Source organism: Pseudonaja textilis, chromosome 3 (genome assembly GCF_049901715.1).
Source record: "Pseudonaja textilis isolate UNSWEBS1 chromosome 3, rPseTex1.2, whole genome shotgun sequence".
NCBI classification, from domain to species: Eukaryota; Metazoa; Chordata; class Lepidosauria; order Squamata; family Elapidae; genus Pseudonaja; species Pseudonaja textilis.
Genome location: NC_141992.1, coordinates 61,084,164 through 61,108,941, shown reverse-complemented (window position 1 = coordinate 61,108,941; position 24,778 = coordinate 61,084,164). Strand labels below are relative to the sequence as shown.

The following is a 24,778-nucleotide window of genomic DNA, read 5'->3' as shown; positions in this document are numbered from 1 at the left end:
ATTTTTTGTAATTTTTAGCTTAATTTTTTTTCTCCATGCTATGTTGCTTTTCTGCTTGAAAGGAATTTTCAGAAAGCTATAGAGACATAATTTAAATGCAGTTATCTTCTATAAGCTAAGGGAAGAATGACCCTTTTAGAATGCCATCAAACATTGCATGAATGAAAGTTCATTCATATAATAAAACCAACTCTCTCCTTCATGAAGGATCTACATAGTAATACAAAGGTTTTCTACATGCTGTCATGCAAAAGTAGGCAGGACTTCATTTGGCTGCCTTAATAAAATCTGTATAGCACTACAGAAGCTTCTGAATGCTGCAGGATTGTGCAGATACTTGTTAAGTTAGCAAAACAAAGCATTTTATCTCTGGGCCACATGGCAGTAATTAGGACAAAATGGTGGTCGCTTCTGAAACTGCCATTTGGCTGCACAAAACAATCAGTTCCAGTGCTTTGGAAAGTCTTACAGCTCTTTAAATGCAAGGAGGAGGTTGTTTGGTGTGGTGGGATGGAAATCAGACCTAAGATCTGGGGACGCCTGGTAGGAATGGGAAAAGGCCTGGGGTCACAAGAGATAGGAAGTGGAGCATAAGGCATCTTGGGAGTGGGGGAAGGCCCCGGAAGGGGCAGAACAGGTGGGCCTTGGCCACCCCTGGGGCACTTCATTCTCCTGGGCATTGCTTTAACAATTCACTGGGGAGAGAAGGAATGGTGGGTCATTAGGTGAGACACTTCACCTAATGACCATTGTGGCATATGACTGTTGTTGGAAGGCTCCATTCCGGTTGTATCTCGAGGACTATCTGTATCATATTACTCTAAATGAGATAAAGATAACTGCCCTCTGCACCATAGCAGCCATGGATTTGGTATATACCAAAGGAGCTGTGATGCAGTGGTTAGAATGCAGTATTGCAGGTTAACTCTGCCTATAGACAAGAGTTCAATTCTGACCAACTCAAGGTTGACTCAGCCTTCCATCCTTCTATAGTTGATAAAATGAAGAACCATATTGTTGGGGATATTGTGCTGGCATTTGTAAACCACTCAGTGTGCTGTAAAACACCATGGAGCGGTTTAAATAAGTCTTAAGAGCTATTGCTATATACAAATCCACTTGTTTAGTGATCCCAATTGGGACCAGCAATTCAGTCATTTTGAGAAGTGGTTGCTAATGAAATTGCTACTGTGGTTATGATATTACTTCAATTTTCTTTTATAGTAAATGCAAGGATTAGTTGTAGGGTTATTTTTATATAACCATAGTAATAGTGAATGGTTGCTAAACAAGGCAGTTTCTAAGAGGACTGTGTGTGTGTCTATGTGTGTATCTGTATGTGTATATGTATGTTTCTCCTAATTTCTCAAGACATTCATCAAGAGATTTTCAGTAATCTTTACAATTGTCTTACATTTGATCCATGTGAATAAAAAAGAGAATTAACAAATAAAACTTGTTATCTAAATTTAAATTTTTTATTATAAGCATTTTCAAACTTAGTTTCCACAATTTCAAAAAAAGGATATGTGTACATCCCATGGTTTCTAAATTTAGGTTTATGGTAGTTATGAAAAATGTATTAAACATTCTTTTCATCCCTCTCCTACAAGGTAAAATAAAAAATTCTGACTCTGCTAAAGAAAGTAAGCCAGAAACTGATTATTTAGAAAATGTTGCTGTCATGGATGAATCAACACTGATGAAAGAAGAGCAGTTGGGCTTGAAACAAGCCGAAGAACGACTGGAAAGAGATTATATTATTCGCTTGGAAAAAGTAAGTACAGAATTTAATTTGTGTATATGTTTGCATGCTAGAATGGAAATCTAACTTAAAAGAAAAATTTAATTAAAGGATTTGTCTTTAAATTTTATAGTATGAGGAAGTTTACCTAAATTTTAAAAAATTTCTAATTTTGGATTAGAAGAATTCTGGATTTTTTTTTAGCATGGCAGGAAACATACTTCTGAATTTAAGCTTCTTCGGCGACAGAAATCCGCGATTGTGCGCGGTTTCGGTCTGGGCTCGCCGCTGGAGCGCCCTGAGCCGGTTGGTTTTGGGGCTAAGCCACCCCGTAGAGGTGTTGAAGAGGGAGGAGACTGCCAGTAGGGTTGAGGAGAGCCGCATCTCTCCTCCTCAGCTGGCCATTACTCCCTTTCCCAAAGGCGGTTGCAGCAGTGGTCAGAAATGGCCACCTCAAAAAAGAACTTGACCGGAAAAGAACGTGCAGGAGGAAGATAAGAAGTGAAAGTTCTAGTTGACCCGGGTTAAATTGTAAAAGCAACAACTAAGGTACCCTGGAAGATTCTGAAGCAGAGAAGGAAAGTGAAAAGGGAAAGGTTTGGTTTTTTTTTTCTTCTCTCACTTTCCCTATACTGACAGCTAAGAGACTTAAATAAGAAATCAGAAAAAAAAATCTGCTTTGACATCAACAGGCAATTAAGCTGAAAATAAAATAAAATGTCAAAGTGATAATAAAGATTTCTGGACACTAAAAAGTTTTTATAAGCAGGAAAGGAGAGAAAAAGAAAGGGCAGGATCTGGAAGAAAGGGAGGAGACTGCCTGGAATTAAAAGGAATTTACAGTAAAACTTCAACAAGACTTCTAAAAGATACATTTTAATTGAAACTTGGCAACTAAATAGTAGAACCCAAGGAAGAGAAAGTGAAAAAAAAAAAGCAAAAAGAAATAGCTCGTGTGTATTTGGACTACTTGGTAATCTTTGGATTCTTGATTATTGCATTTGAATGACTAAAATCAATTGGGTGGTTGTTTAATTTTTTTTAAAATGGCACCACTTTTGGATGGATTGAAAATGGAACTTAACAAGTACAAAGAAGATGCACAAGAAGGGAGAGGTTCTTTTGGCTTCGTATTTCAATTCTTAGAAATTGAGATTTGGAACTATGAGAAACAACAAGAAATGCCTGCAGAACAAGAAGACTGGGACAAAGAAGAAGGAATTATATACATTTCTTGATTTGTAGTAAACACTAAAGAAGCCTATTCATAGTTGATGATAAGCCATTAATGTATGTGCTTAATTACACTTTATGAATAATTTTGTTTTAGTATAGTATTTATTATAGTATTTAGGGTGACTTTTGCATCTCAGCAGGGGTGGGATTCAACCGGCGTTACTACCAGTTCAGTGATTACATGAATTGGGACCGTCTTTGTGTACTGTACTCTTCTGGAGCAAATGTACTTAGAATCATTTTATTGTTATGAATGTGGGGTGGGGGGGAGAAACAGCATAATTAAGTGGCTGCTGAATCTTAAATATGTGATTTTTTTCCACAGCGCACTCCAGAGTACTCTAATTGCCAGTACTTATGTAAGTTATGTTTAGTTCACATTGAAAATATCCAGGGAGCTCATAAACATATTAAAGAAAAACGCCATAAAAAGAATATCATGGTAAGTGGTAGAATAATTTTTGAAATTTTGCTTTAAAGTTCAGTCTTGGTTCAAAATGCATGATACAGTTTTTAAACATTGGTTAATAGCAACCAAGATGAATAGGCATAGGGTAATACTTGTAAGAACTTCGTTGATGGTGAAAAAAAATCCAACTGTTATTGAGCTATTTGGTGTGTAACAAAAAATGGCAGAGAAAGTCGTGTGGGCTAGTATGGAGTTTTTCAGTCTAGGCATTTTGTACTTATAAGCTAAAGAATAGAAGTGCAGTTCCTAAGGTTACCATGGTATTTGGGAAAGAACTGTCTCATAGATATGTGAGCAGGAATAGCATAGGGGTTTTGTTATTATATGTAACCTGCTGCCAGTGGAATCTTTGCTTAAGCTGTGCTGGTCTCAGAATTGATGTTGGAGATTCCTAGGGTTACAGTGTGGGGGAATTTCATTGTCTCTTTGGGGCTGTTTTGTCTAGAGTGGTTTCATAGCAGCCCTGACAACCATGGGCCTATTCCTGTTGTCACAGCACAAACTCAGTTTAATATTTTACTGTGATTAGAAGTTCATTCTGCGGGTGAGAATAAGTCAGATTTATTCAACCTTAATCATACTGTTAAGGTTGAATATGTAGCTGTATTCCATCTATATAGGTAGTGGACCTGTTAGCATGGTTTACCCCAAAATATTATTTTGATCCAATTTGATTTAGTTGGATTCCCAAAAGTCTTGGAGCTTCTTTTACCAGTGCTTTTATTAATGCCCCTATTGGTTCTTCGGAAAGGAACCTGTTGTAGTAGTTGACACAGTTTGCCAAAAGTAGTTTGTTACCTGCTTTGACCTTGTAGTAAACCTAGATGAAGTGTGGTTGAAACAACAAGGTAGATGGGTGGAGCGCAGGTGGAGGAGAGAACCTGACTTAAATATCACAAGACCATTTGAAAGTTTATTTTTAAGTGATTCATGCACAAAGAAACAATTTTTCTGTATATACTATATTGAGAAGCTTACAACCTATGAGTTGAAGTGACTGACAGCCTTCCCTCCTCTCCTAGTTCTAATCAGAACTCTCTAAGCGGGTGGAAACACTTTCAGTTTGGGTTTTTTTTTACTGATAAAATCTCTTGTACAGCATAATTGATGCAATGCTGAGATTACCTTTTACAATTGTATTATTAGAGTGGATCATTTTCATAATACCTGAGGAAATGGACAGGCTGCTTTGAACAATATATTTCATCACATACTCTTCTTGCCCAATTTTGTTTACAATTTCTGGTCTAGAGCTTTTGAGAGACACCTGAGTTATCTTCATAAATGCCCCTCAGAGGGAAGGGAGGCAAAAATGTTTCCTTTGCTAAAGATAACAGTGGTTAGATACTGTTTTAAGAACCGGGATCCTAAGATGGGCAATATAATGCAGTCTCTTAACTTTCCATGATTATGAGTATTGAGTAGGTGGTGTTTTCTCAACTGCAGGGAGCAGATTATCTGGCCATTTCAAACTTGCTTCAGGACTGGCTACAGGCTTGAGACTTCTGTGGTTGGCTTGTTACAATTTTTTCCCTGTCTCGCTCATGTTTCATTCATTGGCCATAAGGACACAAATACCAACCTGTCTCTCTTGCTGTTCTTACTCTAAATGTTTAATAGATTAATCTTAACTCTTGCTCTAATATATTTTTGAATAATTAAACTGATATTTGGAGGATTTTTCTGTTAAAGTTCATATCATTACTTTTTATTGTTTTTCATTAGGAAAAGCAAGAAGAAAATGAGCTCCGTGCCCTCCCTTCCCCTTCTCCTGCACAAGTTGCTGCTTTGAATTTTATGCTGATGGAGGCAGCAAAAGAAAAAGGAATATCTGATGAGGATTTCAAAGTCCGCCAAGAAATTGTATATGATATGGAAAAGATTATTCAGCAATCCTTACCAGGTAACTTCTTGGTATCATCTAAATGCAAACCAGGTCCAATTGTGATTATATTTTTTGAGATTATTGTGGTTAGCTAAGTGCTGCCACCTAGCAGGGTATATTAGAATTAGAATAGCAAAATTAAGATATCGTTTTTTTTTTGGTGTAGAAGACACACACACCCTCCCCAAAGTGGGTAGAAATGTCTGTGCATCTTATACAGCAAATGTTGCTGAAGCCCCATCCACCTGCTGGTCCCCACCCTTTGGTCTCTGCCTCCCAGCAATTTGCCTCCTTTCAGCAAGTTTCAGCACAGCCTGATTAGCACAAGCAGCTAATTGTCGGTTGGATTGACCTCCTGATGATCAGCTGTTACAGGCTGTAGGGATCACCATCGCTTATTGCTGCCTCCGTGCACCCCATTTTCGGTCTCTGCATCCCATTTCTGGCCTCCGTGTGCCCTGTTTTTGGCCTGTTCTGATTCCTGCCCCCTAGAATGGGCCAAAAATGGAGCATGAAGCGGCCAAAAATAGGGTGCACAGAGGCCAAAACCAGGAAGCCGAAAATGGGGTGCGCGGAGGTGGCAATAAGCGATGGTGGTCCCTGCAGACTGAAAGAGCTGATCATCGGGAGGCTGATCCAATTGACAATTAGCTGCTTGTGCTAATCAGGCTGTGCTGAAGCTGACAAGGCTGTTTACTGCAAGGAGGCAAATTGCTGGGAGGCAGAGGCAGGGTTTTTTTTCCCCTCCCCAAAAGCTAGGTGCATCTTATACTTCGGAGGGTCTTATAGTCTGAAAAATACGGTAATTGCTTATACAGATAGTCTTCGACTTACAACTACTGTGTTTCTCACAAAATAAGGCTGGACCAATCGAAGTGGCTGGTGACTGCCCTTGGGGAGCTTCCATCGCCTGAAAGACACTGCCTCATGGCGAGGGGAGTGTGTGTGGACGCTCCTGTCAGGAGTGCCCTGTGGGCAGCCACGCCTCGCCCCAAAGCGGCTGGTGACTCTGCCTTTCATCGGCCGATAGCGGCCTCGCGGTGAGGGAAATGTGCATGGGCGCTCACCCCGGGTCCGCTTCTAACGGCCGATCAAAGCGGCTGGTGACTCTGCCTTCGGGAAGCTTCTATCGATGTTCTCTTGGTAGTAGATCGGGGTATTCTAGCCTAGGCTACCTGCAGGGTGTTCCTAAAGGCAAGTTTTCTTCCCATCCCCCCTGCCCTTCCCCCCCATTTCTCTTCACCTCGTGTAGTTCTAACGAACAATGTGAGAAATGGCGGGGAAACGCATGGTTTAAATAGGCCTAAATTTGGGCAGGGCTTAATTTCACCTCATGCCTTCCTATTGGTGGAGGCCATATTGTTGGAGAAACACGGTACAATTGGCCCAAAAAGTCTGTCGCTAAGTGAGACATCTGTTAAATGAGTTTTGCCCCATTGTACAATCTTTCTGGCCACAGTTGTTAAGTGAATCACTTCAATTATTAAGTTAGTAACATGGTTGTCAGTGAATCTGGCTTTCCCATTGATTTCAGGACACTGGTACACTGCAGCTGTCATAAATATGAGTCAATTATCAAGTATCTGAATATTAATCACATGACCATGGACATGCTGCAATGGTCATAAAGGTGAAAACTGGTCATAAATCACTTCTTCAGTACCATTATAACTTTGAACAGTCACTAAATGAACTTTTGTAAGTCTAGGACTACCTGTAACAGAAAACAATATCAAAAAAGCATTGATTATCAAATGGTCACTAAAAATACAATTAAACAGTTTTAATTTCTGTTGTTTGTGCTTAATAACAGTGATTTTATAAAATGAGCATTGAGAGTGCATTGAGTTTCTGATTCCAAATATTGAAGCACAGTCTTTCCTAAAGAAGCAAAAGATACAGCTTTTTCATTCTAATTGTATTTTGCTCTATTTCCATAAAAAGAAAATAGGACATGGGAGAATATCTTTGTTCATTTACTAAAACTATAGTAATAGAAGATGTTGAAGTGGTGCAAATATGAAGGCAAGTGGGTGAAACTGTTGTTGCTTCCAGGACAGAAACTCTGCATACGAATGACAATGTTTGCACAGTTTTGTGTTGTGTGCCAGGTGTGCCCATTCTTGTACTGAGAAGTTCTGTTCATAGTCACACTTGCTTTAGTCGCTTCCCCTCAAGTGGACTACAATTTTTATAGCAATAACATGAGGCAGGTATGGCGAGGGATTCAGCAAATTACCAGCTATCAACTGACCAATGTCATCCCTGCTGAGGGGGATGCTTCATTGGCAGAGGAACTGAATCATTTCTTTGCTCATTTTGAAGTGGAGACATCAGAGACAGCTAAAATATAGCCACCAGCCAATTGTAGCCCCACCTCACTGTGTAGGAAGAGGAGGTGAGGAGCATTCTGAGGGCTGTGGACCCTAGAAAGGCTGCAGGTCCTGATAGTATCTCTGGCTGAGTGCTTTTTAAGACTGTGCTGATCAATTGGCTGGAGTCTTTACCAGGATCTTCAGTCGGTCTTTATCTTAGTCCACTATTCTATCTTGTTTGAAGGCTTCCACCATTGTTCCACTGCCAAAGAAGTTCCCTATCAATAACCTCAATGATTACAGACCAGTGGCAGTCACTCCTGTCATCATGAAGTGCTTTGAGAAATTGGTCTGCCGGCACATCATTTCTGATCTTCCACATACATTTGACAAACACCAGTTTGCATACGGAAGAAATACATCTATAGAGGACACTATAGCCATCACTCTTCACACTGCTCTGACTCATCTAGAACAGCCGGGTGGGGGTGGGGGTGGGGTGGGGGCTATGTGAGGATGCTTTTGTAGATTTTAGTTCTGCATTTAACACAATTCTTCCACATAGACTAGTGTCTAAACTTCTGGACCTTGGACTTCCTTATTCAATCTGCCTTTGGATTATGGATTTCCTGTCTGGCTGCTCACAGAGGGTCAGATTAGGTATAATCAAACCTCTTCAGCCCTTATTCTTAAGACTGGTACACCACAGGGTTACATGTTGAGTCCCTTACTGTATATTCTTTATGTGCATGACTGCATTTCCACTCACGCTAGTAATACTATTACTAAATTTGCAGATGATATAATAGTAGTGGGACTCATCTCTGGGTGGGTGGGTGTGAGTCTGCCTACTGAGATGGGGTGGACCGGTTGTTTTCATGGTGTGGAGACAATAACTTGATCCTCAATACCAATAACACCAAGGAACTTATAGTGGACTATAGAAGGAACAAATCTGACATCGAACTCTTGCTTATCAATGGAGACCGAGTGAAGCAAGTGGCCAGTTTTAAGTTTCTGGGTGTTACCCTAAAAGAGGACCTGACCTGGGTGCTCACATTGCAGCACTGGTCAAAAGGGTCCAGCAGAGATTATATTACCTGAGACTTTTCAGAAAACAATTGAACGAAAAATTGCTGGTGACCTACTACTGCTGCACCATAGAGATTATCTTAATTTACTGCAACTGTGCATGGTTTGTCATTTGCACATTGGCAGATAGGACATCACTCCAGAGGGTTGCCCAGAAGATCATTGGTTGCCCTCTCCTCTCTTTGGAAGAGCTTTGTAGCTCCTTCTGCCTTAAGAAAGTTCAAAACATTCTCAAAGATCCGTCTCATCCTGGACACCCTTTTTATGAACTATTACCATCTGGCAGACAGTATAGGATAATAAAAACAAGGAGAAATAGGCTGAAAAACAGCTTCTATCCCAGGGCAGTAACTCTATTGAATTTTACTGTGTAGTGTAATATTAATGTAGTATCGGGGGTTTTCAATCAATGTATAGAATGTGAAGGATGTGTGTTTGTGTTTATTTTCATAGTCATAATGTACACTGAAGATGGTATTTAATTTTGTTATACGAGGTGCAATGACAATAAAATAAAACAAAACTAAGTAATGCTTTTGAATTTAAATCACATTGATTGCCAGTGAGTTTCTGGGCTCAATTCAAGATGTTGGCACTTAGTTATAAAAGCCATTCATAGCATGAGGCTAATACATCTTAGGCAATGCATTTCCCCAATTGTGTCTACTGATCACATCAGATTTGGGAGAAGAGACATGCTATGAGTCCTGTTATAAAGAATGTTATGTGGCAGGACTCAGGAGGAGAGCCTCTTCAGTTGTGGTTGGAACATCATCCCCCCAAAGATTAGATTAGCCCCAATCCTGTTAAATTTTCATAAAGCATTAAAGATTAATGAATTCTGTCGCTGGGCCTGGGGGATGAAGGTATGATGGAACCCATGGAATGTTTGTACTAATGGTTGTGATTTTTTTAAAAAAAAATCTTGGCTGCCAGTTATGCATTGCATCTATAGTGAGATTATTGTTATACTGTAGCTGCACAGAATCAAAATGTTGACATGGGTGGCCATGTAAATTGAAATAAATAATTTTACAAATGAGGTGCCTTATTTTTCAGGCCATTAATTTTAGTCTGTATTTATGTAATTTGTTTATGTCCTGACCCCATTCTTTTTATGTCTTCATTTATACTACATATATGGATATATATGTAATACATATATATGAATATAAGAATCACATGTACTAATGGAAAAATGTTTAGATTTTATGCCAAACCATGGTTATCAGTTTGCATAGAAGAATAAAAATCTGGAATCTGATAAAACTGAATCATAATTCATTCATCCATCCTGTCTAGTAAAAAAACGACAAGAGAAGGGGAGTGTTTGAGCCTTTGTCTTCCATAAGCACTGTCTTATTTGTGTATTTAACAGGGAATAGAAATTTAACATATAAAAGTTTGGGGGAACAGTTATCACAACTACATCATGTTTATAAAAACTGTTTCTTTATTTCTAGAGTGTTCGTTGAGGATGTATGGATCCTGTCTAACTAGATTTGCTTTTAAAACAAGTGATGTTAATATTGATATAAAATTTCCCTCAACGGTAAGTTAGATATTTGTCACATTATTTAAAAAGCTTAGTTTTATATATTGAAATTGCAGCTCAATTGTTTTACCATACCAAGATATAGACCTGTTTAAGGAAACTTGTTTCAGCAAGGAGTTTTATGCCTCAGGCAGTTTTCGCTGTTGAGCTAGTTTCATTCTCTTTGTTGGACAAATTAAGCACTTTATGTCAATTTGAGGCTATGTCCAATGCCTCTAGTAGGTAGTGGGCATGTTAGAAGAGATTCTATGTATGTGAGAAGCCTTGTTCAGCTCCTATAACTTTTGAATGAGGCCTGGAAGCAAGACAAAACAAACCAATATGCTTATTTTGCTTAAATTGGAAAAAGTGGAAACAAGTTACAGTACTTCATGAAGTAACTTCTAAAGGATGTTTCATACATTCTAGTCTTGGATCCCTTTGAAACTTTACTGAGCCCAATATGAAAATTATTTTGGATTTGGATTTGAGTTCAATTTACTTACTTCCCAATAACATCTGCAAAAATTTGGATCAGCATTAGATACAGAAAACTCTAGGGGTTCACTGTTGTCTATTTATCAGGAGTTTTGCAGCTTAGATGTGGTAACTAATCTAAATCTGCAAATCCTAAGGTAACTCTTGCTGAATATTCAGATCCTTTCACCTTGCTGTTAAGAAACCACATATGCAAAAACCTAACCTCTTCCAAGGAATGTTGACATTTGGTTGTACAGGTCGCAGCACCTTAGCTTTAGGAGTTTTCAGACAAGGAAGCTAGCAAACCATTCTGACTATAGATTGAGGAAATCACTCATGCTAAGAGTGAGGATTTTAGCTGGGAATTTTAAAATACGTTTTCTCAGAAGAACCGGAAAACATCAGTTTCTAAATGCAAAAATCAGCATTCTTCCCCTGATATATAGAGGTTTATATATGCAGTGATTCATTTTATTTCCTGGCAGGGCAGTTGGATCAGATTCTTAATGTAGAGGGGATATCGAGCAATCTAACACAAGACTGTACAAAAGCAGAACTTGTAAATCTTAAAACATCCTAAATTATAATTCTTTATTCAATTATTCACTTTTTACTTTTCAATAGCTAGTCCAAAATAATTGTGTAACAGAAGGCAGAACATGAAATACATACAGGGGATTCAATTTTTGCAGATAGAACCTTTTTTTTTTTTTGCTATAGCAAGGAAGTTTCAATTAGTTGGCTATCTTCTAGAATCTTCTCAAAAAAAATTATGTCATATTGATTAATTCAGTGCTTATCAAAACTTTTCCTTCATTACCCAAAAGTCCTTATCAGAAAGTCCTTTTTATCCAATTAGATAAAATGCTAAGTCAATATAAAGACCCTGTTGTAATTGGGTAATGAAGACATATGTCATTACCCGAAGAAAAATCATTTCCATCCAGTTTTGGGTAGTTTACCTGGGTTTGAGAAGCACTGCATTAACTGGTTCTAGAACTTAGCATAATTCAATAAATAAATGTTTGCTTAAATAGGCTTCACAGATAGGATTCCTGTGGTTTTTTATTTCTGCTGTTCATCTGAATGTGTTTCATCAATTCCTTTTTGCGCAGATATTTTTTTAATGCTTTTAACATTTTATAAAAACACAAATGCAAGTTATATCCTATACTGATTCTTTTTATAAGCAATGATTAATATATAATCAATAGACTTTCATTCTCCTATCACACACTAAAATGTGTTTCATTGCAAACTAGTGCACTGCTACAAGAATTGCTATGTAAATTGTTAGATCATAAAGAAACACAAATATAACTCTTAGCTATGTAAGTAAAATTTCCACAGGTCCTCTGGAAAGCAATCCTTTAGTTCACAGGGTATAATCATCACAGTTCTCACATCTACAGCCTTCTGCTGAAGAGAGACTTCAGTAGTTCACTCAGAAGTTCTCAGACAAATTAAGAAATTCAGAGCCAATTAATTTTATACAATCTCCAGATTTCTAGATTCTGACCAAATAATAGAACAACGTGTAGAAATTACCATATCTGGGTAGGAGCTATAGATGTTATCCCAGTCAAAAATTATTCTTAAAATCTATTCAATAATCTTCAGCGATATGTTAAAAGAAAAACTGAATTAAAATATATTGACAAGTTTTTGGAGCGCCACAAATTTCAACAGGCGCAGCCTTCTGAATTTGAAAATTATTTCTCTTTTTTGAGCTTCTTTTTGGATACATCCATTTTATCTGCTGCAGTACTAGTCTTGCGTTAGAACAAATGCCAGAAATTACCACTGTCAATTGCTTTTTACTGCCATTTATGAGAATTATGCAGGAGCATAATTCACAGACTTCCAAGAATTATAGTTACTGTTCAAGCCCAGAGGAACATATATAATTTAGTATCTAGTCATAGCTTTGATTGATTGGACTTTGGAGCAGTTCCAGTATTTTACTGTGCTATCTTAGACTACACATATTCTGGCACAGATGAGAGTAATGTGTTGACAAATGTTCTCCTAATTAAGAAATGAGGCAGCATATTTTTTCTCCTCATCTAGAGGCAATAATTGTATTAACATGAGCAGAATACACAATTTAATCCAAAACATGCTTAATATACAAGTGTCTTTCAGTGTCTTCTCTGACTTTCTTCATCAGTGTTCAATTAAGTCTTATCTGGCCTCACAAATGACAGTTCTTTTTTGCAATAAAATCTGTTAAATGAATCCCCAAGAGTAGGGTGCCTTCATTATTCCAGCCTTAGTAAATTAATTTGTCCGAAAACTTTTTCCCTTGACCTTTAAGGTTAGCAGACTTAGGTACTGCTTTTTATAAGCCAGTTTAACCAGTGTAGCAATTTTTCTGTGTAGTATGCTGAAAAAGGCTGACACATGAGTTAACATTGTTAAAGTTGTTAATGTGTACAATTCTACATTTCTAAATGTAGACATATTTTCATATATTTGTACATACAAAAATATACTATATTCTTTGTGTGACAGGCAATAGAGGATTGGGGAACAAATGTTTGTATTATTATTACTACAATATTAATGTATTCAATAGAATCAATTTAAGAATAAATAGAATAAATGTGAGAATAAATAACTTCATTCATTATTTTAGATGAGTCATCCAGATGTTCTGATACAAGTGCTCGATATTTTAAAAAATGCTGGTAAGTTTGTGCCATGATTATTTCTTTCTTAATTTCTTCATAATCTGTTGCGGAGAAAATAAGGGGATCTTACAGAGATACATAAGTATTAACCAGAAGATTTTCAATCAGCATGGGGGTACTATGAAAATGATTTTTATTTGATATGCTCTATTTTCTCCTTCAGAATCTTACTCTGATGTGGAATCAGATTTCCATGCCAAAGTTCCTGTTGTTTTTTGTAAAGATGTTAAAAGGTTTGTGTATTTTTTGTATATGTTCATCTTCAGAAGATAATGGCTAAGATATCACCTTAAGGTTGATCGTTGTAGGACATTTTGCACTGCAAAATTATATATTACTTATTATTAAAAATAATTTAAAATTATTTTCTCAATTTGTTAAGGTGAATATTTATATGTCTCAGAGTCAACAATGACAATTCAGACAAAATATAAAGCACATGACAAACTTGACTTTAAAATATAAGATCTGCAATACATTCCATTAAAGTTACTTTAAAATAATTAAATAAATTTCAGTATCTTTTGGGAGAAACTATATTATGAAAAGAACTTAATGCAAATTTCATATGTAAAACAAAAATACTGGATATTTTGGGGTTTTATTATTTTTCCAAATTTTATTCACAACAAGTGGTAGAGCTTACATCTTCTCTCACAATTTGTTTCAATATCAGTGGTTTAGCTTGTAAAGTAAGCGCTGGAAATGATGTGGCCTGCCTTACAACTGATCTGCTAGCTGCACTCGGCAAGCTAGAGCCAGTCCTTGTTCCTTTGGTGTTGGCTTTTCGCTACTGGGCTAGAGTAAGTTTTTAAAATATATATATATATATTTGTTCCTTGTGTGTACTTAAGTAGTGATAATATTCTAATGTAAATAATATAACAAAAAGTAATTTTTGTTATGTATTTCTGTTAGAAGAAAATCTCTTTTTCTGAGTCAGAAAGTGTTGATAAAATAAGTTCTATGTTTTACGCCCCACAATTCTGAAAATATTACTTAGGCATTACTTTTATTAGGGCTAACCCAATGTGTATAAAACTCTGGTCAACTTTTGTGCTCTTGGAATATCCTTATTAAACAATACATTATGAAGGGTGGGGGTTGTATCAGAAATAATATCATGAAATCTATACAGCCAAAATATTAAGGTAAATGTATAACCTGAAATCTCAAATAATTAGATATCAAAGTACACATAGCAATTAAATAGGGTGGCTGATTCATCTCTCTTTGAAAATGTAACAAAACTTCTGTCAAAACACACAAGGTTTCTTTAAAAATATTCTACCAATATTTTTAACTAAACAGATAAAATAAATAATCTTTAGTGAACTTCAGTACTTTTAATTATATATTTATCTATTTATTATATTTAAGGCTACTTAACTCCAAATGAACTCTGGGTGGCTTACATGATAAAAAATAAAAAGCAGTTAAATAATATATATGTCCAAATGCAATTTCTAAGGATTACGCAAAATACACCTGACAGGCTCTGTAGCCAACTTTCTCCAGAACCTTGGAGAAGACTTGTTTTTTAAGAACTGGGAAGATAAGCACTCATTCAAATAACCAAGTCTTATGTCATGAAGGCATGCCTTTCTGAGGCGTGCCCATTCTTGTGGCTTTGCATTTTGGACCAGTTGTAGCTTTCAGATGATCTCCAAGGACAGCTTTATGTAGAGTGTATTGCAGTAATTCAGCTGAAGGTGATGAGGATATGAGTGTCCCCATCTAAAAGGCCTTGTAATCCAGAATTGGTGCCAATGTTCTAAGGCCCTCTTTGAGCAGGAGTTGTTGAGTTTAAGACAGCCTCCAGATTGCACACAAGTTGTGAATATGGTAGTATAGCTTCATCCGCAACTATAGATAGATGGTGACTAGAGTAACCTTCCTGGGTAAAGTAGACAGGAAATATATAGGTAATCCTCGAGTTATGAATGTAATGAAGCCTGCTATAATTACATTCATAACCCAAAAGATCCTTAGGAGTGAATCACATAACTTGGACATGATCATTCCCTGCTCCTCTCCAGCCTCTCTTGCTGAGGTTTGCTGAGGCTTGCAGGGACGAGAGATTGCATCCCTGTAGGCTCCGTTAGTCTTTGCAAAAAGGATTTGTAGACAAGAACTGAGCCTGGGAAGGACACATGCTCTCTCCCCACCAGTTGGTGGAAAGGTTGGGGAATTCTGCTCTGTATTTTCTTTTTTTGTGTGTGTATGGCATGTGTTAGCCAGGGATTACCAAGGTGGCTAGCTGCCTTTGTGAAAGGAATTTTTTTGGGCGGTGTTATCTTTACCCGTGGGACGCCTGAATGCCAGTAGGTAACCGAGGGAGGCTCCTTTCTTGTCCCTACATGGTTTTATTTGAGCCGCCGACTCAGCTGTGCGCAGGCCCAGTGTTTTATACCACGTGAGCCACTGCGGGCCCCCATCTGTATTGCTATATTGGTCCTTAGCCTACATTTTCTATATACAGTAGAACCTCTTGTTACAAACTCTTCTGACCACGACCAAATCAGGTTCTGACCAAAAAATATCACTTTTTTTTTCGTGGCCGATTACTCCTTTTGCACCATTTTTGTAAGCGTCATTGTATAGTGTATAATTGAAAAATGCTTGAAAAATGCAAAGTGTGCAAAAAAAACCTAATATAAATACATAATTTTCTCTTTTTTATAGCTGTGTCATATTGACTGCCAGGCAGAAGGTGGAATCCCTTCATATTCCTTTGCCTTAATGATAATATTTTTCCTTCAACAAAGAGAACCACGTATCCTACCATCATATTTAGGCAACTGGGTAAGCTTTTAACTTAACCATATGATTTATTCAATGGTACTGAGGAATTCTTCAAAAATTGCTGGAAAAGTTCCTAAAGAACCTTTAGGATTCATAATCAGAACTAGATACAGCTATAATTTATAGTATAATATAACTGTTCATCTTATAAAATTTATTACATATAAAAAGCACTTTATTTTTTAGATTGAAGGCTTTGATTCTAAGAAGGCTGATGATTACCAACTGAAGGGAATAAAAGAGAAGAAGTTTGTAGTGTGGGAATACAAACTATCAAATAATGGAGGGAAAAATGTGAATACTGTAGAAGGCAAATCTAAAGGAGAACAGCACAGAAATGGTAATAAGAGTACAGCAGCCTTGGAGTCAGACGTTCAGAATAATCCAAAGGAGAAAAAAGGCCATGTAAGCGATTCCTTTTAATTGGGAAGTACTTTTTTTATTAGTATTTTCATTTAATGACCTGAGAATAAAACAGGATAAGCTATGAGAATATTTTTCCTGCTTCTTTCAGTCTCCATTATCATTGGAAACATCACACCAGATATCTCTGGGACAACTCTGGTTAGAATTGTTGAAGTTTTATACACTGGAATTTGCTTTGGAAGAATATGTTATCAGCATACGGGTACAAGAACTTTTAACCAGAGAAAACAAAAACTGGCCCAAAAGGCGAATAGCCATTGAAGGTATGGCATTTTGTAAAAGTTCTTCTAAATGATTTACCAGTTGCCTTACATACCTGATTTTGCCTATATAACACACTGACGTATGCTATAAAAACTTCAGTTTTTAAATGTATTTGTGGCATTTTCATTCTTGATACAGCTGCCTCATAAGTAAAAATTTTAATTTAAAGGCTTACAGTGAATTCCATTTAATTGTCTAACTAAACAGATCATATTTGTAGATAATTAATGATGCTAGGTTGCTATAAGTAATTAATTGTTGGCAAGAACTACACCAATCCTTTTTCCTCACACTTTGATGTTACTGTAGATAGAAATAAAACAGAAAAAAAAATGGTTGAGTACCATGCTAAGGTCTTTCTTTATTGTTTTGCTCTTTGTTTTTCATATATTAACATTATAACAAAGGAGATTCAAGAAGAAAACTTTTTCCATATGATCTATAGATATGTTTTGTATTATGTTATGTTAATTTTTAAAAACCGTGGGTATTTACAGAGTTTATTAGTTAAACTGATAAAAGTAGATATGAAAACAATTTGCTTTATTTTTAAATATTTTTTAAAAAATCATCTTTCCTTGTTTCTATTCTTTTTAGATCACAGTCGATATCTGATGATTTTATAAATGTTTATTTTAAAATAATTTTCTTTTTGTAGAATAAAACTGACTACTTGAAGGTAATTTTATAATAGGTTAAATGTTTTCAGGAATCAAAGAATTAAAATGTAACAGATCTATTTAAAATGCAGTATATTGACCTCATCTTTGAAATCCTAATTGAAAAGCAGTATCTAATTTATTTTGTTTCCTTTTTCTCAGATCCCTTTGCACTAAAAAGAAATGTTGCACGGAGTCTGAACAGCCAGATGGTGTTTGAATACATCCTGGAGAGGTTCAGGACAGCGTATAAATACTTTGCATGTCCCCAGAGTAAAGATGAGACTAAGCCCAAAACAGATACCAAGAAAAAGGAAAAGGGAAAAATAGGTAGCAAAAGAACTGGAGAACCTGTAATTAACTGTTGCCTTCCACAGCAGACCAATATTACAGGAAAACAAAAACCTGGTCATGGATGTAATTTACAGGAGTGTAAATTTAATGAATGTAATGAAATGGAATCTACGACTAGGGGATGTACTGAGAAACTTAAAAGCTTTTTAGTAAACTCAGAAATTATCAACACAGACTCTGGAGATAGAGAAGAAACTGTATCATTTATTAGTAATGAATGCTGTGAATTAGAACACAAATCACTTAAAAGAAAGGATGATCAAGAGCTTTCAGTTGAAGAAGAACTAAGCCACTGTTGTGTTTTTAATGAACATAAATCCCTTGATACAGATTCTGTTAGTGGATTATCTGACACTGAAAGACTGGATTCAGTAATGGAATATCCAACAGATAGCATGTGCTCAGGCACTAGCATATCAGCTACCTCGCACAATTGCAAAACAGTAGAGGAGACTCAAGACATTAGAGATGACGTCACCACAGAAGACATGCATTATGTGTTCGATAAATTTATTTTGACTTCTGGAAAGGTAAAATAAAATCAAAAGTCCTTTTATATTGTATTAAACTATTTCATTTATTTAATTTTAATTTTCTTATTGAACTATGCAACAACGTATTTCCGCTATCAAACATACATAAGTCGACACATATACATACCATTTAGAGAAATAACTCAGTTTAAATTGTAAAATACTATTTTTTTCATAGCCTCCAACTATAGTATGCAGTATCTGCAAAAGGGATGGCCATTCCAAAAGTGATTGCCCAGAAGATTTTAAGAAAATTGATTTAAATCCACTACCACCAATGACAAATAGATTTAGAGAAATACTTGATCTTGTATGTAAAAGGTGCTTTGGTAAGTAACATTTTTTTTTTGAATAGGTTCAAATTTTTGTAGAGGCTCACATTATTATGAGTTTTTAACTTAACTCAGTGGAAATATATTTCTGTACTGCCATCAATAACACAGTCTCCTGTGTTCAATTCACATTCAGGTAAACATGACAGTTTGGACTTTGCCATGTATCTGACAATAAGGTTTATAAAAAATGTCAAGAATACTTTTGAAATCAGCAGATTTTGTAATTCTAAAATGGATTTTTTTTGAGAGAGAGAAAAAAAGATTTAGATTTAAGGAAACAATTAGAAAAATGAGAGGTTGCAAATCGGTGTTGTATGAAACCCTTGTAAAATACTGTAAATAATACAGAGTACACTACAAGTTCATAGAAAAATTAATTGAAAGATAACTTATGCTTGGCTTTAGATACTGCCAAATGCCTCAATTACTTTTTATTTGTCTAGATGAATTGTCACCTCCTTTCTCAGAACAACAAAATCGAGAGCAGATTCTGGCAAGTTTGGAAAGATTCATTCGGAAAGAATATAATGGTAAGAGATCTTTATGTCAACAAAAGCATATGTTATAGGCATCTAAACAGTTCTTTGAAAATGTGAAATATTTCATACAATATTTCTTAGCAGAGATCCTACCACAAATATTAAATAAATAAAATTGTATTTAGATTTAGTCAAATTAATAATTACTACAATTTCTACTGGTTTCAATGGACTTTTGGAAAGATTTAGTGAAGCCTGGATCTAATAAATTAATATTAAACTAATTATATCCCAATTATTTTTACATTCCAGTGCTCTTAAGGATTGGAAGATGTTTTGATGTACATTAAAAGTAGATTATGGAGGGCTTAAGGGGAAGAAAGGAAAGGATATTTCTGTGGCATGTGAAGAAAATATATTTGTACTATGTTGGATACAGTCCAACATTATATTAGAATTATAAGTTGCCTTGACAACACAGTATCAAAATTACATAATTCTAAAGTATTAAGCTGTCCATATCTACCTGTATAATAGGACCTTAATGCCCTATACATTTCTCTTTAACATTAATGAGGTAATGTTTTAGATAAGAGGTGTCAAGAACATGGTCAGGTTATTCCACATCCTTTGAAAATCTTCCAAAGATTCTGTGCTTTCAAACTAAAGAAGTTGATAACAAGCAGCAGTAATTAATTAGATTTTAAAAATTGGAAAACATTCTGATTATTGCTAGAGTGGTTGATGCTGAGCTTGTCGGCTAGAAAGCTGACAGCCTCAGTTCAAGACCCAAGCAGCTCACAACAGGGTGAACTCTTATTATTTGCCCCAGCTCGTGCCATCTAGCAGTTTGAAAGCATGCAGATATGAGCAGATAAATGGCTACCACTTTGATGGGAAGGTAACAGTGTTCTATGTCCCTCAGTTTATGGTCATGCTGGCCACATTACCACGGAAATATCTTTGGACAATGCTGACTCTCAGCTGAGAAACAGAGCACTATCCCCTAGAGTTGGACATAACTGGATAGGAGAAACCTTTGCCTTTAAATCACTGCATGTGTGCATTAGTATACCTTGAAAAATAACTAGGTAAAATGGTCATATTGTTAAGACCCAAATGTGTATATATTTCTCAATTGTGTGTGTATTTTGCATTTTAAATGCGTTTTTTTTGGATCCCTAAATATTGTAGACTAGGGGTGTCAAACTTGTGGCCCACGGGCCAGATGTGTCACACACTGACCATGCCCACCCCCAGTTTAGTGAAAGGGAAGAAGGTTGTGATACGACAATGTGACATCGCGAGTTTGATACCTGTGTTGTAAACTAAGATTATTCTGAGATAGTTCACAGTACTATTTTATATGCATGATTAATTAAGGAAACGTGTGTTTCAGTTCACAATCAAATATTCATAGATGTTAGATCAAGGATCCCCAGGCCCTGGTCCATGGCCTGGTGCTGGTCCATGCCTTTGGGAACTGGGCCGTGCAATCAGTGGGCGAGCACGCGTGCCAAAGCTGCATTTGTGCAAGCAGCACATGCATGCACAAAACCATCCTGTCTCTACCACTGCCACCGTCAGAAAGAAAGTTTGGGGACCGCTGCTGCCATCAGAACCAAAAAGTTTGAGGACCGCTGTGTTAAAGCATGCATTGGATTATAGGAAAAAGTGACCACTTATAAATAACCATTGATGGTTACATTGGAATTCATAAGAGTATGAATTCTTTTGATTATGAAACTCTTTTCTCCATGATGGGGATCTCTGTCTCTCTCTTTATTTTCTTCAGACAAGGCCAGGCTGTGCCTATTTGGCTCTTCAAAGAATGGATTTGGATTCCGTGATAGTGACCTGGATATCTGCATGACTCTAGAAGGCTATGAAAATGCAGAGGTAATTCTTTTGAAATAGCTTTACATACTTTTGTTCTTGGAAGTATTTGTAGCATGTTGTGAATAATAATACAGTGTTTTTATTCATTTACTCCAGAAATTAAATTGTAAGGAAATTATTGAAAGCTTGGCAAAAGTTCTTAAGAAACATCCAGGTAAGATTAGGGTGTTGCATATTGAATAGTATTGTATACATTTTTTTCAGTTTTACTTAGTATTTATTATTCTTAGTTTTAAGAACTATTACTTACCTTTGCAGGTTTAAGAAACATTCTGCCTATAACAACAGCCAAAGTGCCTATAGTAAAATTTGAACACAGACAAAGTGGCTTAGAAGGTGATATCAGCTTATATAACACACTGGCAAGTACCTTTTTGTTAACAAAAAATGCTCAGTATAATGAAATAAGGATTATAGATAGGCTATTTTTCTGGATTTCCACATAGATGCAATTAAAATTTTACATATAATATTCATTTAACTCTATACATTATAAGGATCATTGATTTCCCAAATGCTAAGTATAATAATCCCTCCCTTCAAAACTTATGCACCATTGATGTTTAGAACAGCAATATTGTTTATGCAAAAATGTGCAGCCTGGGAACTGGACAACTTATCAAATTCTTTTTTATGATTTCAGAGGTCCACATCCTCACGAGTTTGATAAAATGTGTACCCTTTCTTATATTTGGAGGAGATTGAAAAGCAAAATTGGTGCTTTAAGTCTTACAGTTGTTTCTGGCAGCCTTTTCACTCCCTATTCATGAATAATCATGAAGTCCTAAATCAAACTATGTAGGACAATGAGTCAACTCAGTACAAAAATCTAAAGCATCCCTGCTAGATATGTATCTGGCTTCTGCTTAAATATATCTAACAAAGGGGAGTTGAGATCCATTCTGTAATTTGTTGTGCTGTTGAATTGTTCTTTCTCTTAGGATTTCTTTTTCAGCAATTGAATTGGAATCTGCCTTTTTGTAATTTAAATCCTTTATTCCATATCCTTCACTCTGGAATGAGAGAAAACTAGTTCCATTGTGACATCTTTCCAGCTATCATATATCACTCTCTGCTCTCAGGATACATTCCTAAGACTCTCTCCTTTTTTAAATATGTGGCTTGTTATGCCATTCAAACATGGCATGATCCCCAAGCTGGCAGAGTTGCCCCCTCTTCCATATGCATGATGTGTATTCCCTGGCCAAGTCTAAAAATTGCAGTCAGTATCTACACAAAATAAGCAATACTTTAATGAAACATTAAATTATAAAGTTAATTAAAAGAGCAGTGTACCCAGTTGCAATGTCCCAATTGTAGTTCTGTGCTCATTTATTGAGAAGTTAGTTACATTTTACTCATAAAATGCTATTTCCGTGTAAACATATAAGTGATTTCATTGTATATTTTATTACATAATATTCATTTATTGCACTTTTAATTTATTTGGGATACCTGCAATAAATTTAAACTCTTACATCAATCAGAGGCCCATAGAATCTCATTCTGTGATGATCTGTTAAGTTTTACAGCAGATCTTAGCAATAAATCACAGCTTTCCAGACATTTGACCCCCATTCAGCATTTAGATTAACAGCCTTGAGTCAGCTAAGCTAGAATCATATCTTCAGGAGAAGTGGGAGCAGGCAAGGTAGTGTGTAACAATCATCATGCAAATTCTTCTGCATAGGAGACTAAGATTCAAGTTTGAAAGGGCAGAGCTTGTATGTGTTATGATTGCTGCTCAGAGTCACTGAGACAATAAGATGAGCATTGAATAAATTTGAAAAATAAATGAAATGGTTTCACAATGCGTATTTCAACATTTTAGTATTTGTATGGTCAAACAGATGTCTATGTTTAGAATCTTACTTGCAGTTAAGAATGAAACCTTAAACAAAACTGATTGTCTGCAATAGTGCAAAGAAGTCAGAGCCCCATCCCACCCCACCCCCTCTCTCCTCCCAAGTTCTTTTCCCTTCTCCCATTTCGAGTTCATAGATAATTAGCTAGCCTCTTGATGGCTCTGAGAGTCAGTAAATATACATTTACATTACAGTATATTTCTCCGTACCCAAGAACTACTAGTTCCTACCTCTCTGGTCTCAGCTATTACACGATCTGTATAATGGGTTACACCTTAATGTTACTCTATTGAATATAATCTGATATACTTGTTTTCTAGGCACAGCATAACACAAGAATGCTTGCAACTTATGCAGCCATTGATCCAAGAGTGCAGTATTTGGGATATACAATGAAAGTTTTTGCAAAGGTGAATGCAATATTGATATGATTTTAAAACACAAGCTGTATTCAGTATTCCTCCACCAAATAATTGAGGCTAATTCAAATACTGGTAATTTTTTAATTGCACTAAAGATATGATGGCTGCTGTGCTGAATTGTTGAAAGTACACTTGTGTCTCAACTGGATTTAGATTCACTAGTGAATGTTACAGATTCCTTTGGCTTGAACATGTCAAGGGCAAATTCCAAAAGCAGGTAGGACCAGAAGCCATTTTAAGAGAGGGGTTTGGGAACTTTAATTAGTCAAATGGGCATCTTAAAAATCATCAAGGATTAACTTCCCATTAAATGCAAAAAGTTTAAATAAAGTTATAGCAGTGAGTTGTGTATATCCTTGGCCACATTGTCTATTATTTGCAAACTTTTCTTGTGAATCCAAATTCTCTTTGTTTTCTAATTATACATATTTATTATTTTGGCCTTCAGATGTGGTCGTATTATTATTGACTGACTTTTTACATGGTGTAATAGACTGCTAGTATTTCCTATGTCAGGATTTATTCAAAATGAAATCTATAAAAATCAGGATGCAAAGTAGGCCTTGGCGCAATTTTTATGTGATGTCTTTTTATGTGCATAGGCAGACTTGTACTGTAAGGATACTAATTTGGGAAATAGATTAATTACCATAGGTAGAATAACTGTTCATTAATTTAAGATAACTAGCTCAGTAATTCAAGCTACAGAAATATGCATTGATTTATTTGATACCAAAAACAGCAATCTAAATTATACAGAGAAAATGACCTTGTTATTTCACCCACCAACAATACATCTACATCTGTCTATGTTACTAACTGCATTATGCCCAAGTAAAGAGAAAAAATCATATGATACACAAAGGTCCACACATTTCAGAAGACTCAGCAGAATTCTGTAATAAAAAAGAGAGGAAAATTTATGGGTCGGTAGATAGATATTCACATCTGCACATTCAAGGAAACTAATGTGGTGGCAGGGTTGACATTATATTGAAGAACAGAATAAAAGTGTTTTTGTTTTCAAGTGGTATGTATGTATGTATGTATGTATGTATGTATGTATCTCTCTCTTCACTCTCCACTCTTTTCACTCTCTTGAAGTGAATGATCAAATAGAGTTCTGCTTATTTAAAGTGAATGACTGTACTTTTTGTCGATGGATAAAATACATAAACAAAATAGCTCGTGCTCTATTACATTCTGTTGAGACATTCATGCTCCTATGGTTTCTTATGATGCCAATTTAGTTGTTCCTAGAAAGACATTTCTAAATTGAAGTATGAAAT

At 36.0% G+C, this 24,778-nt stretch overlaps 1 protein-coding gene across 2 annotated transcripts in view; it reads left to right on the top strand.

The window, feature by feature from the left end:
* Positions 1-24,778, top strand: part of TUT4 (terminal uridylyl transferase 4) — a 43,730-nt gene that overhangs the window by 6,521 nt on the left and 12,431 nt on the right. For both annotated transcript variants that reach the window (XM_026707095.2, XM_026707097.2), the window contains 17 exons: positions 1,614-1,777; positions 3,306-3,422; positions 5,175-5,352; positions 10,205-10,293; positions 13,394-13,445; positions 13,612-13,681; positions 14,125-14,251; positions 16,134-16,253; positions 16,440-16,658; positions 16,768-16,942; positions 17,765-18,486; positions 18,668-18,818; positions 19,268-19,354; positions 21,099-21,202; positions 21,299-21,356; positions 21,461-21,564; positions 23,388-23,477. In XM_026707095.2, coding sequence (XP_026562880.2) covers positions 1,614-1,777; positions 3,306-3,422; positions 5,175-5,352; positions 10,205-10,293; positions 13,394-13,445; positions 13,612-13,681; positions 14,125-14,251; positions 16,134-16,253; positions 16,440-16,658; positions 16,768-16,942; positions 17,765-18,486; positions 18,668-18,818; positions 19,268-19,354; positions 21,099-21,202; positions 21,299-21,356; positions 21,461-21,564; positions 23,388-23,477 — 2,627 coding nt within the window. The remainder of the gene's footprint in view (positions 1-1,613; positions 1,778-3,305; positions 3,423-5,174; positions 5,353-10,204; positions 10,294-13,393; positions 13,446-13,611; positions 13,682-14,124; positions 14,252-16,133; positions 16,254-16,439; positions 16,659-16,767; positions 16,943-17,764; positions 18,487-18,667; positions 18,819-19,267; positions 19,355-21,098; positions 21,203-21,298; positions 21,357-21,460; positions 21,565-23,387; positions 23,478-24,778) is intronic.